We start from the raw sequence: 16,981 nt of genomic DNA, 5'->3' as shown, positions 1-16,981 counted from the left end.
ATCCCACTCCCAGAACTTAAGGCTGGTTAACCAGTTTCCCTGAATCCCTAAATAATTACTTTCCACATTCTATGTTGTTAAATGTTGATGAAGATAGGGAAGCTGTGATTTCGTGTATAGGGCAAGGAAGAATAACATCTTGTAGGAGTGAGGAAGAGCCAGTTGTGAGTGTGGGGGAAGTTCGTGAGGCAGTAGGTAAAATGAAAGGGGGCAAGGCAGCCGGGATTGATGGGATAAAGATAGAAATGTTAAAAGCAGGTGGGGATATAGTTTTGGAGTGGTTGGTGCAATTATTTAATAAATGTATGGAAGAGGGTAAGGTACCTAGGGATTGGCAGAGAGCATGCATAGTTCCTTTGTATAAAGGCAAAGGGGACAAAAGAGAGTGCAAAAATTATAGGGGGATAAGTCTGTTGAGTATACTTGGTAAAGTGTATGGTAGAGTTATTATTGAAAGAATTAAGAGTAAGATGGAGAATAGGACAGCAGATGAACAAGGAGGCTTTAGGAAAGGTAGGGGGTGTGTGGACCAGGAGTTTACAGTGAAACATATAAGTGAACAGTATTTAGATAAGGCTAAAGAGGTCTTTGTGGCATTTATGGATTTGGAAAAGGCGTATGACAGGGTGGATAGGGGGGCAATGTGGCAGATGTTGCAAGTGTATGGTGTAGGAGGTAGGTTACTGAAAGCAGTGAAGAGTTTTTACGAGGATAGTGAGACTCAAGTTAAGAGTATGTAGGAAAGAGGGAAATTATTTCCCAGTAAAAGTAGGCCTTAGACAAGGATGTGTGATGTCACCGTGGTTGTTTAATATATTTATAGATGGGGTTGCAAGAGAAGTAAATGCGAGGGTCTTGGCAAGAGGCGTGGAGTTAAAAGATTAAGAATCACACAAAGTGGGAGTTGTCACAGTTGCTCTTTGCTGATGACACTGTGCTCTTGGGAGATTCTGAAGAGAAGTTGCAGAGATTGGTGGATGAATTTGGTAGGTTGTGCAAAAGAAGAAAATTAAAAGTGAATACAGGAAAGAGTAAGGTTATGAGGATAACAAAAAGATTAGGTGATGAAAGATTGGATATCAGATTGGAGGGAGATAGTATGGAAGAGGTGAATGTATTCAGATATTTGGGAGTGGACGTGTCAGTGGATGGGTCTATGAAAGATGAGGTGAATCATAGAATTGATGAGGGGAAAAGGGTGTGTGGTGCACTTAGGAGTCTGTGGTGACAAAGAACTTTGTCCTTGGAGGCAAAGAGGGGAATGTATGAGAGTATAGTTTTACCAACGCTCTTATATGGGTGTGAAGCATGGGTGATGAATGTTGCAGCGAGGAGAAGGCTGGAGGTAGTGGAGATGTCATGTCTGAGGGCAATGTGTGATGTGAATATAATGCAGAGAATTCGTAGTTTGGAAGTTAGGAGGAGGTGCGGGATTACCAAAACTGTTGTCCAGAGGGCTGAGGAAGGGTTGTTGAGGTGGTTCGGACATGTAGAGAGAATGGAGCGAAACAGAGTGACTTCAAGAGTGTATCAGTCTGTAGTGGAAGGAAGGCGGGGTAGGGGTCAGCCTAGGAAAGGTTGGAAGGAGGGGGAAAAGGAGGTTTTATGTGCGAGGGGCTTGGACTTCCAGCAGGCAAGCGTGAGCGTGTTTGATAGAGTGAATGGAGACAAATGGTTTTTAATACTTGACGTGCTGTTGGAGTGTGAGCAAAGTAACATTTATGAAGGGGTTCAGGGAAACCGGCAGGCCGGACTTGCAACATTACTGCAACATTAACACCCCTCTGAAGGAGGGGTGTTAATGTTGCAGTTTAAAAACTGTAGTGTAAAGCACCCTTCTGGCAAGACAGTGATGGAGTGAATGATGGTGGTGAAAGTTTTTCATTTTCGGGCCACCCTGCCTTGGTGGGAATCGGCCAGTGTGATAATAAAAAAAAAAATAAATATTCTATGAGCACATCAAATCCCCTCCCCCAAATATAACACTTATCCCATCACACCCCCACACATGCCTGCTGAATACTCAAGCCCTTACCTCTAAAAACTTCTTCACACCCACCTTCCAACTCTTACTGGAATGTACTATGGAAAATTTTTCCATAGTACATTCCAATAGTTTAATTAGAAACAGAACCAGTGCCATAATTCTATACTGGGGGTTCTCTGGGGTGGTTAATCGCATGGGGAGGAGGCACTAGAAGACTTGTTTTGAAGCAGCATTATTTTTGTTACTATTTTTTATTTGTGGAGGTTTTGGAGAGGCTGAGGGAATTTTCAGGGGGCTCAAGACCCCCCACTGGTTAGAAATGTGAACATGATAAATTTAAGTTTATTTCATTCACTATTTGTTGGCTTACATCACATACTAAGAGTCAAATGGTACAGCATAAATTACACATGAATCCAGGACTAAGTGAGATGTTCCAAGTTAGTTCAGAAGACAGGATAGGGCAAGGCAAATAGACAATTATGTTCAGCTGCACATGCTCACTACTAGGCAATCAAAGGCCACACCCAGAGCAGAATACTAGTATCTTCAGGTAATACTGCATATATTTTGCACCCTTTGACTGTTCCGGTCGTATATATACGTCTTACAAGCCACCGTGTTTGATGTATATATACTCAAATTCTAGCGGCTTCAAATCGAGCAGGAGAAAGCTGGTAGGCCCACATGTGAGAGAATGGGTCTGTGGTCAGTGTGCACCATATAAAAAAAATCTTGGAGCACGCAGTGCATAATGAGAAAAAAAAACTGACCGTTTTTTTTAATTAAAATGCCAACTTTTGTCTATTTTCGTATAGTATTTATGGTTGTATTCTCGTTTTCTTGGTCTCATTTGATAGAATGGAAAACATATTATAGAAATAGAGGTGATTTTGATTGGTTTTACTATAAAAAGAACCTGGAAATGGAACTCAAAGGAAGGGAAATGTTTGATTTTTGCCGATGTTCAAAAGTAAACAAATGATGTCATTGTCCAATAAATGTCCAACTAGCCATTCTAATATGCAGTCATGAATGGGCTGACATTATTTGTACAATTATTACAGTATTGCAGTAGTCTGCGTAACAGTAAATCTTCTATTTTTTGTTTGAATAAAAATTCAAAATAGAAAGCAAGAGTAATATCAGAGGAGCCTGGAGACGTGACTGATGAACAAAGAAAATGTTATTTTAAAGCCAGGAATGTCTGCATTGTTCATTCTGGACCTTATTTTGAAATTGTCTTTTTTTAATTTTCATGAAATTGGCCAAATTGCAAATTTCTGACCAAGTTACTGGGTAGTTGAAATCGATAAATGGGCAGTTTCTTGTACTCAATTGATAGAGAAAATGGAGTTCTAAAGAAACAGCTATGAGTTTGGTCGACTGGAACAATGGAATTAGCCGAAAATAGGGCTCAAAGTGGGCAAAAATCGCCGATTTGTAAATATTGCCGAGATCACTAACTTTGCGAGAGCGTAATTCCATCAATTTTCCATCAAATTTCGTCCTTTTAGTGTCATTACAATCGGGAAAAGATCCTCTACCATTTCACAAGAAATTTTTTTTTTTTTTTTTTTTTTTAAATTTTGAGACGCCAGGAGACAACTCAGGATTGGGGGTTGCGACAGTCGAGGGGTTAAAGGTACCCTAATCAAACATAATTAAGTTTGTTAGGAAAATTACAGTCAGGACATACTATAATGTATATACATGAAGGAAATTTATTAAAATATAATTTAACAGATAAACATACCTCATCATAGACATCACAAGCCAGCTCTTCAAATAAATGATTTGGCAATGACTGCAGTTTGACTCTTGCTTCTTTGGCCAGATCTGACATGTCTAATGAGTCGGCCATCTCTGGTATGATCCAGTGCTGGCCAATGCTATGATCTGGTTTACGGCCACACAGGTAGAAGGCCAAACGATCCGTCAACTCATACTGACATTCAATTAAGTGCTCAGCCAAATCCAGATGATTAGATTCACTTGAAAAGAACAAAAAATTAATAAGACTTAATACAAATAAAGATTTAGAGCTATTAACCTTCCGAAAACAATATACAGTACATTTTACATAAAAATCAGTTACAGTACTTATCACTGAAGACTTTTTTTTTTTTAGAAATCTATTGCATTTGATGTCTTTTTGTTATATAGCAAGGTACCCTAAAATTGAAAACAGTACTGTCCAGAGCAAAGCCATTCTTTTATTGTACACTATATTACCTAGCAATTCTAAGAGCCAGAAAAGATTGGAGCATTTAGTGCTTTGTCAAGATGTGTAAATTTTTTTTTTTATTTTAACAAGTCAGCCGTCTCCCACCGAGGCAGGGTGTCTAAATGTAAATAAAAAATTAAGCCTGTTAAATCATTATGAAGAACAAACTAAATATTGCTCTCAGAGAAAAATAAACCTACAAAGCACTTCACTTGCTAAATCCAATCAAGTATAAACAGTGTACTCTGATATACCTTTGACGAGTTTCGAGTTTTACTACCCTCAGAGCCAGGGTACTGTATACTGCCAAACAGTTTCATAAGGAAACCATTTCACTCCCTCTGAGGTCATTTTTTTTTCTTGTAAGATAGAACAATATCATTTATGAAAACAAGTAAAGAATGAGAGAAACCACTTTCTGTGCAGATTTTTTCACATGAACAGAAGTTTAGTCATGCAGGTGGATGAAACCTCACCTAGCACTCAATAATGGAATATGTATCTATACAGTAAACCTTCTTATAACACACACGTTATATTTCTGAAAAATCAGCACAATTTTAAATCTCACTGCATGGATAAAACAGGGTTACATTTTTGGACAATTCAAAATTTGCTTAAAAGAATTTTTATTTTTTACCACTGTACTAGGTCAAAATTACAACAGCATACCTTAACTTCACTTTGAAAGTGGGAAAAAAAAAAAAAAAAAAAAAATGCAGAACAGTGTAATCCTTCATTGATGTCTCACCAACAAAGTAGACTTGATAAATTCAGATAAACATGGAGAGGGAAGAAGAGCCTATATATATCGAGAACACAGTGAGGTAAAGTGTCAAGTTGTGGTGAAGCTAAAATGTTGGGTAGCTTTAAAAGCAGTTTGGGAGATGGCTAGGAAAAAAAAAAAAAAATTAACTGCATACCTGGCATAGTGTGCAGGAGTATTGCCTTGTGAGTCCTGTGCTCCAGGGTCACCTCCATATATCATTAATAGTTCTACTTGAGATGCTTGCCCAGCCCGAGCAGCAACATGTAATGGACAGCAACATTTTTCCTGAGGTAATGAACAAATCACTAAGACAAGAGATTATAAAAAGTTTCTTGACATATTATATTAACTTGGTTTCAAAATAATATTTAGCTTTCAATTTTTTTTTTTAACACAGCTGTATACCACTGAGGCAGGGTGACCCAAAAAGAAAAGAAAAAAAAAAAAAAAACTTTCATCATTCAACACTTTCCTCATCATTCATACGTAATCATTGTCTTTGCAAAGGCAATCAGACAACCGTTTATATGTCACTCCAAACAGCTGATATCCCAAACCCCCTCCGTAACCCCTTCAGGGTCCAAGGCTAAAATCTGAAGTGGTGCTCCAGTGTCCAAGAAATTTTTGTAAAAAAAAAAAAAAAAAAAAAAAATTCTTACAGAATTAAAGAGTATATTTTTGTGAAGGTAATAAGAAAAAAAAATTCTGATCAGTACTTACCGAGACACAGTGCTGAGAAGTTTACCCCAAATGACGTGGTGGTGGCAACAGCGACGATTTCCACATACGCGCATTACTTTGTTTACTGTTTTTTGTAGTTTTTTCTTTTCTAATTTTTTTCTTTTCCTACTAACATTTGGGGCCTGAGAGACCAATACTGTATATAATGTATATATATATATAAACTCACTGTATTGAACACAATAACCGCACTAAAGTTATCATCATATTATTGTTTACCACTGTTGTTTATTACAATAAACATGCACAAATCTTGTATAATACTAATGTTCTATCATATATTTACATATTTACAATCACTGGACATGGTTTTAGAACTGCTGGAGCTTGTGGAACTCCTTGAAACAAGGCACCATGCACAGAGGCACCTTACATTCCTCACACATAAACCGAGTGTCTTTGCGTCTTTGTTGCCGTCGTTTTATTTGTGCACAGACGATGCATCTCTTCTGAGCAAATTTCTTCTGAGTTGAAGGAAGCTGTATTATGAAATGATCACCTTCCCTCCTCAAACGCTTGGGTATATCCTGAGGAGTTCGAGGACCTTGTTGTATAGCAGGTGTTGTTACCTGGTACTTCATTATGAGTTGTCTGACAACAGAAACAAAATTCACCATATGGTGGTCTGTTGCCAATCTTCAATTGGTACATATTATATGCATTGAGCATTGAAATGTCCATGAGATGGAAGAAAAGTTTCGTGTACCAGTTGTAACTTTTACGAACACAATCAACAATGCCAATCTGCATGTCACATTTGTCAACCAAGCGCATGTTTTGTGTATAATCAATCACTGTCATTGGTTTTCGAATACATTCATTAGTCACTCGATCAACTTTGCCACTGTCTTGCATTTCATTATGGTGAATGGTTGTCAACAATGTGACATCTCGTTTGTCATGCCACCGTAATGCCATGATGTCATTGGCAGTAAACACCTGCACGTCATCACCATGAGCACCTGCGTTGAGCCTGGGCATATGTTTACGATTAGAACGCACTGTGCCACACACATCTGTCTTGTTCACTCAACAGAAATCACTGAGTAATGGGCTTGTGTACCAGTTATCGGTATATAATGTATGTCCCTTACCAAGATAAGGTGCCATCATGCTTCTCACTACGTCACCTGAGATACCCAATAACATCTTGGTATCTTTCAATGTTTTACTTCCCATGTATACAACAATATCCAATACCAGGCCACTGTCACAGTCACAGAGTACAAACAGTTTTATACCAAAGCGTTTCCTCTTGCTCGGTATATACTGCTTGAATGACAGCCTACCTTTGAGCAAAATCAAAGACTCTTCAATTACAAGATTCTTGACTGGATAAAAGTACATGCTGAACTTTCGTTTGAGATACATAAAAACATTTCTAATCTTGAATAACCTGTCACTTCTGTCAGGCCTGGTTTTGTCATTGAAGTGCAACATACATAACAGTAAGATAAACCTGTTCACTGGGATGATTTCACTGAAGACCAGGGAAGAAATTAGCCGATCTGTGGACCAGTATGCTTTTATATTATGCTTATAGACATGAGGCATAAGCATTGTTGCAAAAAGCAAATACATTTCTGCAACAGTCGTCTCTTTCCACCGGTGTAGTCTTGACTGTGGTGATATGATCGTATTTGCCATGGTGTACTCAAAATATTTATTACTTTCCCTAACAATAGTTTCCATCAATGGCTGGTCAAAGAATAGTTCAAAGAATTCCAGTTCATTTGCAGTGTTTCCAAGGGGACAAGTTGGTAGAATTCCACTTTCAGAGTCATCAAAGTGGTGGGGCTTGGGAACAAAATTGGGATTTTGCTGCCAATCCCAGATACGGTTTGCTGGTGGATACTGGACATCATAGGCTGGTTGTGCGGGTAGTTGTGGTTGTGGTGGGCTGGTGGCTGACGCTCCGCTTTGTCCTTGAACTGCGGAGTCAGCAGCGTGGGTCCCAGCCTGGGCTGGCGAGTCACGCATGGCCGTGGCACTACCAACACCACTACCACCATCTACTGATGCCTGTGGTCTATCCATGCCAAGTGTAGCCACATCATCCTCACTATCACTATCTATACCTGGTGTAGGGCCAAGGGATGTACTCCGTCCCCTGGGCACGGCATAGGGTACACTACCTGAGCGCATGCGGCGGCGTACATACCGACGCTTCACTGGTGAATATGATTCCTCACTATCACTACTCGAATGATCGTCAAGAGCAATAAGATGACAATCCACGTCACTATCATCACTGAAGTCAGAGGCCTGGCCACGCAAAAATAATAGTTTTCTCTTGCGTTGAGGTACAACTGACCGTGACTGACGAGTGCCCACACCAGAGGTAGAAGGTCGAGGATCATCAGGGTTTTCTGCACTATTATCGATATCCTGGTCATTCCTTTCGGTCACTAACTGATCAAAGCCAAAGAATTCGTCTTCATTTCCACTTCCATCACTGTCAGAACTATCAGATAGGAACAGGAGAGTCCCAATTTTCCTTGGAGTGAGAGCTGCCTTGCGACGAGGCATGGTGAACGAGGGTAACTGAGCCGGCGTTCCCACAATGCTATGTGGGCGCCTAGATTTTTTGTTTATAGCGCACACCCACCACGCAGACCCGTTCTCTCACATGTAGGCCTATGAGCGTTTTTGTGCTAAATTTGACGGCGCTAGAATTTTGGCATAGATCTACGGTTTGGACACAACGTGAAGCCGTAGATTTACGGGATGGACCCTGAAAGGGTTAAATATGCAAGCACTGTACTTCCCACTTCCAGGACTCAAGTCTGACTAACCAGACTTTCAAATGTCGATAAAAATAAATACACCTACCATCCGACTTACGACCTGCTCGACTTACGACCACTCGACTTACGACCGTGTTTTTTATGCCAAATTTCTGGGAAATAAACAACTATTTGTGTTGTACACAATGTTTATCCTAAACCTTACAGTATAAAATACAGTACTAACAACATAAGAAGTAAAGTAAAACATGAAATACCAAAATTAAACAAAAATGTTTTGTTGATATTCAGTAGTAAAGTTCGGCTTACGACCGGTTTCTCGGAACCGAACTCGGCCGTAAGTCGGATGGTAGGTGTATAAAGATATATATATATACTACCGTTCAGGGAGGTACTACTGTCCTGCCAAGTGAGTGTAAAACAAAAGCCTGTAATTGTTTTAAATGATGGTAGGATTGCGGGTGTCCTTTTTTCTGTCTCATAAACATGGAAGATTTCAGGTATGTCTTGCTACTTCTACTTACACTTAGGCCACACTACACATACATGTACAAGCATATATATATACACACACCCCTCTGGGTTTTCTTCTATTTTCTTTCTAGTTCTTATTTCCTCTTATCTCCATGGGGAAGTAATAGAATTCTTCCTCCGTAAGCCATGCGTGTTGTAAGAGACAACTAAAATGCCTGGAGCAAGAGGCTAGTAACCCCTTCTCCTGTATATATTACTAAATGTAAAAGGAGAAACTTTCATTTTTCCTTTTGCGCCACCCTGCCTCAGTGGTATATGGCCCGTGTGTTGAAAGAAGAAACATGGAAGATTTCAGGTACGTCTTGCTACTTCTACTTACACTTAGGTCACACTACACATGCATGTACAAGCATATATGTATATACACACCCTTCTGGGTTTTCTGCTATTTTCTTTCTAGTTCTTGTTCTCGTTTATTTCCTCTTATCTCCATGGGGAAGTGGAACAGAATTCTTCCTCCAAAAGCTATGCATGTTGTAAGAGGCGACTAAAATGCCGGGAGCAAGGGGCTAGTAACCCCTTCTCCTGTATAAATTACTAAGTTTGAAAAGAAAAACATTTGTTTTTCTTTTTGGACCACCCTGCCTCGGTGGGATACGGCCGCCGGTTTGTTGAAAGAAGATATATATATATATATATATACTATGTATTTTCCACATGGAAGTAGAACAGAATTCTTCCACCATAAGCCAAGTGTCATGGGAGGCGGCTAAATGCCAGGAGCATGGGGCTCGTAACCCCTTCTCCTGCATACATTTACTAAATTTAAAAAGAAAAACTTTTGTTTTTCATTTTAAGTCATCTTGCCTTGGTGGAATATGACCAGTTTGATGAAAAAAATAATTATATATATTTATATGTATATATTCTTGTTTCAACAAACCAGCCGTATCCTACAAAGGCAGGGTAGCCAAAAAAGAAAAAAGTTTCTCTTAATTTTAATGTATACAGAAGAAAGGGTTACTAGCCCCTTGATCCCAGCATGTTAGTTGCCACAATGTCAGTCTGGGGGTGCCCAAGGAACAGTGTCTGTCCAGGGGATAATCAGGGAACGGTGTCAATCCGGGGGGAACCCAGGGAACACTGTCAGTCGGGGGCTACCAAAGAACGGTGTCAGTCCGGGGATGAGGGAGGACCAAGGAACGGAGTCAGTCCAGGAGGGGGGGAGAGAGCCAGGGAACAGTGTCAGGCTGGGAAGGGGGGGCACCCAGCAAACGATGTGTCAGTCCGGTGGAGGCGCCAGCGAACGGTGCCAGTCTGGGGGATGGGGGTGCCCAGGAACAGTGTCAGTCTGCATGGCAGGGAGCCCAACCAGGAGTCAGTCCGGGGGGAGAGCCCAACCAGGAGTCAGTCCGGGGGGAGAGCCCAACCAGGAGTCAATCCGGGGGGAGAGCCCAACCAGGAGTCAATCCAGGGGGAGAGCCCAACCAGGAGTCAATCTGGGACGGCCCAACCAGGAGTCAGTCCGGGGGGAGAGCCCAACCAGGAGTCAGTCCGGGGGGAGAGCCCAACCAGGAGTCAGTCCGGGGGGAGAGCCCAACCAGGAGTCAGTCCGGGGGGAGAGCCCAACCAGGAGTCAGTCCGGGGGGAGAGCCCAACCAGGAGTCAGTCCGGGGGGAGAGCCCAACCAGGAGTCAGTCCGGGGGGAGAGCCCAACCAGGAGTCAGTCCGGGGGGAGAGCCCAACCAGGAGTCAGTCCGGGGGGAGAGCCCAACCAGGAGTCAGTCCGGGGGGAGAGCCCAACCAGGAGTCAGTCCGGGGGGAGAGCCCAACCAGGAGTCAGTCCGGGGGGAGAGCCCAACCAGGAGTCAGTCCGGGGGGAGAGCCCAACCAGGAGTCAGTCCGGGGGGAGAGCCCAACCAGGAGTCAGTCCGGGGGGAGAGCCCAACCAGGAGTCAGTCCGGGGGGAGAGCCCAACCAGGAGTCAGTCCGGGGGGAGAGCCCAACCAGGAGTCAGTCCGGGGGGAGAGCCCAACCAGGAGTCAGTCCGGGGGGAGAGCCCAACCAGGAGTCAGTCCGGGGGGAGAGCCCAACCAGGAGTCAGTCCGGGGGGAGAGCCCAACCAGGAGTCAGTCCGGGGGGAGAGCCCAACCAGGAGTCAGTCCGGGGGGAGAGCCCAACCAGGAGTCAGTCCGGGGGGAGAGCCCAACCAGGAGTCAGTCCGGGGGGAGAGCCCAACCAGGAGTCAGTCCGGGGGGAGAGCCCAACCAGGAGTCAGTCCGGGGGGAGAGCCCAACCAGGAGTCAGTCCGGGGGGAGAGCCCAACCAGGAGTCAGTCCGGGGGGGAGAGCCCAACCAGGAGTCAGTCCGGGGGGAGAGCCCAACCAGGAGTCAGTCCGGGGGGAGAGCCCAACCAGGAGTCAGTCCGGGGGGAGAGCCCAACCAGGAGTCAGTCCGGGGGGAGAGCCCAACCAGGAGTCAGTCCGGGGGGAGAGCCCAACCAGGAGTCAGTCCGGGGGGAGAGCCCAACCAGGAGTCAGTCCGGGGGGAGAGCCCAACCAGGAGTCAGTCCGGGGGGAGGGCCCAACCAGGAGTCAGTCCGGGGGGAGGGCCCAACCAGGAGTCAGTCCGGGGGGAGGGCCCAACCAGGAGTCAGTCCGGGGGGAGGGCCCAACCAGGAGTCAGCCCGGGGGGAGGGCCCAACCAGGAGTCAGCCCGGGGGGAGGGCCCAACCAGGAGTCAGCCCGGGGGGAGGGCCCAACCAGGAGTCAGCCCGGGGGGAGGGCCCAACCAGGAGTCAGCCCGGGGGGAGGGCCCAACCAGGAGTCAGCCCGGGGGGAGGGCCCAACCAGGAGTCAGCCCGGGGGGAGGGCCCAACCAGGAGTCAGCCCGGGGGGAGGGCCCAACCAGGAGTCAGCCCGGGGGGAGGGCCCAACCAGGAGTCAGCCCGGGGGGAGGGCCCAACCAGGAGACAGCCCGGGGGGAGGGCCCAACCAGGAGTCAGCCCGGGGGGAGAGCCCAACCAGGAGTCAGTCCGGGGGGAGAGCCCAACCAGGAGTCAGTCCGGGGGGAGAGCCCAACCAGGAGTCAGTCCGGGGGGAGAGCCCAACCAGGAGTCAATCTGGGACGGCCCAACCAGGAGTCAATCTGGGACGGCCCAACCAGGAGTCAATCTGGGACGGCCCAACCAGGAGTCAATCTGGGACGGCCCAACCAGGAGTCAATCTGGGACGGCCCAACCAGGAGTCAATCTGGGACGGCCCAACCAGGAGTCAATCTGGGACGGCCCAACCAGGAGTCAATCTGGGACGGCCCAACCAGGAGTCAATCTGGGACGGCCCAACCAGGAGTCAATCTGGGACGGCCCAACCAGGAGTCAATCTGGGACGGCCCAACCAGGAGTCAATCTGGGACGGCCCAACCAGGAGTCAATCTGGGACGGCCCAACCAGGAGTCAATCTGGGACGGCCCAACCAGGAGTCAATCTGGGACGGCCCAACCAGGAGTCAATCTGGGACGGCCCAACCAGGAGTCAATCTGGGACGGCCCAACCAGGAGTCAATCTGGGACGGCCCAACCAGGAGTAAGTCTGGGACGGCCCAACCAGGAGTAAGTCTGGGACGGCCCAACCAGGAGCAAGTCTGGGACGGCCCAACCAGGAGTAAGTCTGGGACGGCCCAACCAGGAGTAAGTCTGGGACGGCCCAACCAGGAGTAAGTCTGGGACGGCCCAACCAGGAGTCAGTCTGGGACGGCCCAACCAGGAGTAAGTCTGGGACGGCCCAACCAGGAGTAAGTCTGGGACGGCCCAACCAGAAGTGAATCGGGGACGGCCCAACCAGGAGTGAATCGGGGACGGCCCAACCAGGAGTGAATCGGGGACGGCCCAACCAGGAGTGAATCGGGGACGGCCCAACCAGGAGTGAATCGGGGACGGCCCAACCATGATGTCAGTCTGGGGAGGGAACCCAAGCCACAATGTCAGTCCTGTGGGGGAGCCCAAAGAACGGTCTCAGACTGGGGGACACCCAGGGAACTGTTATTCTGGAGGGGTGGGGGGAAGCCCAACTAGCAGTCAGTCTGGAGGGAGACCCTAACCAGCAGTCAGTCCAGGGGGATGTCCGGGGAACGGTGTCAGTCCAGGTGAGGCATCCAGGGAATTGGCGACAGTCTGGGGGGGGGGGGGTGCCCAGGGAACGGTTTAACCCTTTCAGGGTTTCGGCCGTACTAGTACGGCCTACGAACCAGTGTCCATGACGTACTAGTATGCCTGAAGATTGAGACACTTATGCAGCATATGGGAATCTTTATTCAGGAAACGTTTCGCCACACAGTGGCTTCATCAGTCCAATACAAAGAGGAAGGCGTAAGGAGAGGAGGAGTATGAGGTAATCAGTACCTCAACCTGGAGTCGATGTGTTCAGTCCATCAATCTTGTAGAATGTACATTGAGTGCATAAGTGTCTCAATCTTCAACTTGTCGGTTTTTCAAACCATTCATCACTAGTATGCCTAAATTCTAGCGCCCTCAAATCTAGTGAGAAATCTGGTAGGCCTACATATGAAAGAATGAGTATGTGGTCAGTGTGCGCAGTATAAAAAAATCCTGCAGCATAGTGCGTAATGAGAAAAAAAAACTGACCGTGTTTCTGGATTAAAACAGCGACTTTGCACTGTATTTTCGTATGGTATTTATTGTTGTATTCTAGTTTTCCTGGTCTCATTTTATGGAATGGAAGACATGTTACGGAACTTGAGATGATTTTGACTGGTTTTACAATGAAAAGTACCATGAAATTGAGCTCAAAGTAGCAGAAATGTTCGTTTTTAACAAAGTTCAAAAGTAAACAAATCATGCTATGCGTCCAATACATGTCAACTTGCGAGCCTAAAATTCTTTCACAAGTGTGCTGATATTATTTATACCATTTCTACACTAATGCAGTAGTCTGCATAACAGTAAATCTTCTATTTTTTTGCGAGAATAAAAATTCAAAGTGAAAAGCAAAAGAATGTAAGAGGAGTGGGGATGTGACTAATGAACAGAGGAAATGTTATTTTAGTGCCAGGAATGTCTTTGTTTATTCTGGACCCTATTCGGAAATTGGCATCTTTTGACATTTGTGTGAGATTGGCAAAATTGCTAAATTCTGACCACTGTATTGGATAGTTGAAATTGGTAAATGGGTGATTTCTTGTACTCATTCGATAGAAAAAATGGAGTTCTAGCGAAATAGTTATAATTTTTTGTCGACTAGTACAGTGGTCCCTCGTTGTTCGTAATTAATCCGTTCCTGGAGCCGTTACTATAAACAAAATTTACGATTTACGAATCAATTTTCCCCATGAGAAATAATGTAAATACAATTAATCCGTTCCCGACACCCAGAAGTATTAAAACAAAAAAATTTTTAACATGAAATATACATGTAGTACATAAACAATACAATGGGAAATGATGAATGAAACATTAACAGCATAACACTTACCTTTATTGGAGATTCTTCTTAGTGTATGGGGGACTGGAGGAGGAGAGAGAGTGGATTGTTTATAGTTTGGAAGGGGAATCCCCTTCCATCAACACCTCAGGTACCATTTGCTTTTCTGGGGTTGCTTCTCTTCTCTGTTTCTTAATGCCACTAGGACCACCTTGAGAGTCACTGGAGTCCTGTCTCACAAAATAACTGTGGAGAGAGCTCTGTTTTTGGCGTCTCTTTAACACTTCCCTAAAATGGCCCAAGACTTTGTCACTGTACATGTTGCCAACCTGGCTTGCAACAACCTTGTTAGGGTGATGTTTCTCCATAAAGCTTTCCATCTTACCCCACATATTAAAAATCTCTTTAATTTCTGAAGAAGGCACCTTCTTCCATCTCTCTTCCTCCTCCTCTGCAGCAAGATTCAGAGCTGCGATGTGTTGCTCTTCCTGCTGAAGCTCTTGTAGCTCCTCAGTGGTGAGCTCTTCATTGTGGTCTTCCACCAATTCTTCCACATCCTCCAAACTCACATCCAACCCCATGCAACTCCCCAGTGCCACAATTAATTTTACAACAGACATAGGCTCATTAGGGTCAGTCCCAAATCCTTCAAAATCCCTCTTGTCGACACAATCTGGCCACAATTTTCTCCAGGCAGAGTTCAAAGTCCTGGTAGTCACTCCCTCTCAAGCCATACCTATAAGGGTTATGCAGTGGAGGATGCTGAAGTGTTCTCTCCAAAATGCCCTTAGGGTCAAGTGAGTGTCTGTGGTCACAGTCAAGCACCTGTGAAACATTGTTTTTGTGTAGAGTTTTTTAAAGTTTGCAATAACCTGCTGGTCCATGGGTTGGAGGAGAGGAGTGGTATTCGGGGGCAAGAACTAGGTCATCCAAGTTTGGAGGATGAGCAGGTGCATTGTCCATTACTAGCATGCACTTGAGATCCAATTTCTTTTCCAGGAGATACTCTTCACACTAGGGCCAAACACTTTATTGAACCACTCGATGAAAATTTCCCTCGTGACCCATGCCTACTATTAGATTTCCAAAACACACACAATTTACTCTTCATAACATTGTTTTTCCTGAACACTCTGGGATTTTCAGAATGGTACACTAGTAATGGCTTCACTTTGAAATCCCCACTAGCATTAGCGCAGAACATTAGCGTCAGCCTGTCTTTCATAGGCTTATGTCCTGGCATTGCCTTTTCCTCTTGTGTAATGAAGGTCCTCTTTGGCATTTTCTTCCAAAAGAGGCCTGTTTCGTCATAATTGAACACTTGTTCAGGTTTCAGCCCTTCACTGTTTATGTACTCCTGGAATTCATGCACATATTTTTTAGCTGCCTTGTGGTCCGAACTGGCAGCCTCACCATGCCTTACCACACTGTATGCCAGTACGGTTCTTAAATCTCTCAAAACCAGCCTTTGCTGGCCTTAAATTCACTCACTTCACCACTATTTGCAGGCAATTTCTTTACCAAATCTTCATGCAACTGCCTAGCCTTTTCACAAATAAACGAAGTCATAAGAGTATCTCGGAGAGGGTCTGTGGACCCTGAAAGGGTTAAGTCCAGGGGAAAGGCGCCCAAGGAATGGTGTCAGTCTGGGAGAAAACCCAGGAAACGGTGTCAGTCCAGGGGGACGCCCAGGGAACTGTTATTCTGGGGGGGAGGCCCAACCAGCAGTCAGTCTAGGGGGATAGCCCAACCAGCAGTCAGTCCTGGGGGAGAGCTCAACCAGCAGTCAGTCCAGGGGGTAAGAGCCCAACTGTAATGTGGGGGTTCTAGGAGAAAAAGGTGGTGAAGTAATACACTTGGGTATGGCTGGAAACACTTATATTTGCAGAGTCGTGAGGGGAAGCCCAGCCTAGCCTTCTTGCCTGTAGGTTTATCCGGGAACAGAGAGAGCCAGGGCGACTGATGCTCACATGTGGCACCACGTGACGTCACACATGCTAGCCGCAGGGCCTAGCTGAGCAGGGAGCCTAAATGTATATATGAGGAAGTTCGGGTGAAATATAAGCAACTATTGGCAGAAAGGTGGGCTGGTGCAAGTATGAGTAGTGGGGGGGGGGGGGGTTGAAAACAGTTGGAATCATTTTAAAAATGCAGTATTAGAATGTGGGGCAGAAGTTTGTGGTTATAGGAGGGTGGGTGCAGGAGGAAAGAGGAGTGATTGGTGGAATGATGGAGTAAAGGGTGTGATACAAGAGAAAAAGGTAGCTTATTAGGGTATTTACAATGCAGAAGTGTTATAAGAAGAATAGAGTATATGGAGAGTAAAAGAAAGGTGAAGAAAGTGTTGAGAGTGCAAAAGGAGAGCGGGTGATAGAGTGGGAGATGCACCGTCAAGAAATTTTCATGAAAATAAGAAAAAAATTTGGAGTGAGTTAAACAAGTTAAGAAAGCCTAGGGAACGAATGGATTTGTCAGTTAAAAACAGAGTAGGGGAGTTAGTAGATGGGGAAATGGAGGTATTGGGTAGATGGTGAGAATATTTTGAGGAACTTTTATATGTTGATGAAGAAAGGGAGGCAGTAAATTCATGCACTTGCCA

General features: G+C 45.1%; 1 protein-coding gene across 5 annotated transcripts in view; it reads right to left on the bottom strand.

The window, feature by feature from the left end:
- Git (ARF GTPase-activating protein GIT1) overlaps window positions 1-16,981 on the bottom strand; it is a 105,108-nt gene that overhangs the window by 75,545 nt on the left and 12,582 nt on the right. For all 5 annotated transcript variants that reach the window (XM_070096442.1, XM_070096445.1, XM_070096443.1 and 2 more), the window contains 2 exons: window positions 5,138-5,268; window positions 3,744-3,981 (listed from right to left, as the gene is read on the bottom strand). In XM_070096442.1, the coding sequence (XP_069952543.1) occupies window positions 3,744-3,981; window positions 5,138-5,268 (369 nt within the window). The remainder of the gene's footprint in view (window positions 1-3,743; window positions 3,982-5,137; window positions 5,269-16,981) is intronic.

The sequence above is a fragment of the Cherax quadricarinatus genome, chromosome 53, assembly GCF_038502225.1.
Source record: "Cherax quadricarinatus isolate ZL_2023a chromosome 53, ASM3850222v1, whole genome shotgun sequence".
Classification (NCBI taxonomy): Eukaryota; Metazoa; Arthropoda; class Malacostraca; order Decapoda; family Parastacidae; genus Cherax; species Cherax quadricarinatus.
The sequence above is the reverse complement of the archived record's forward strand: the minus strand, read 5'-3'. Positions and strand labels throughout refer to the sequence as shown.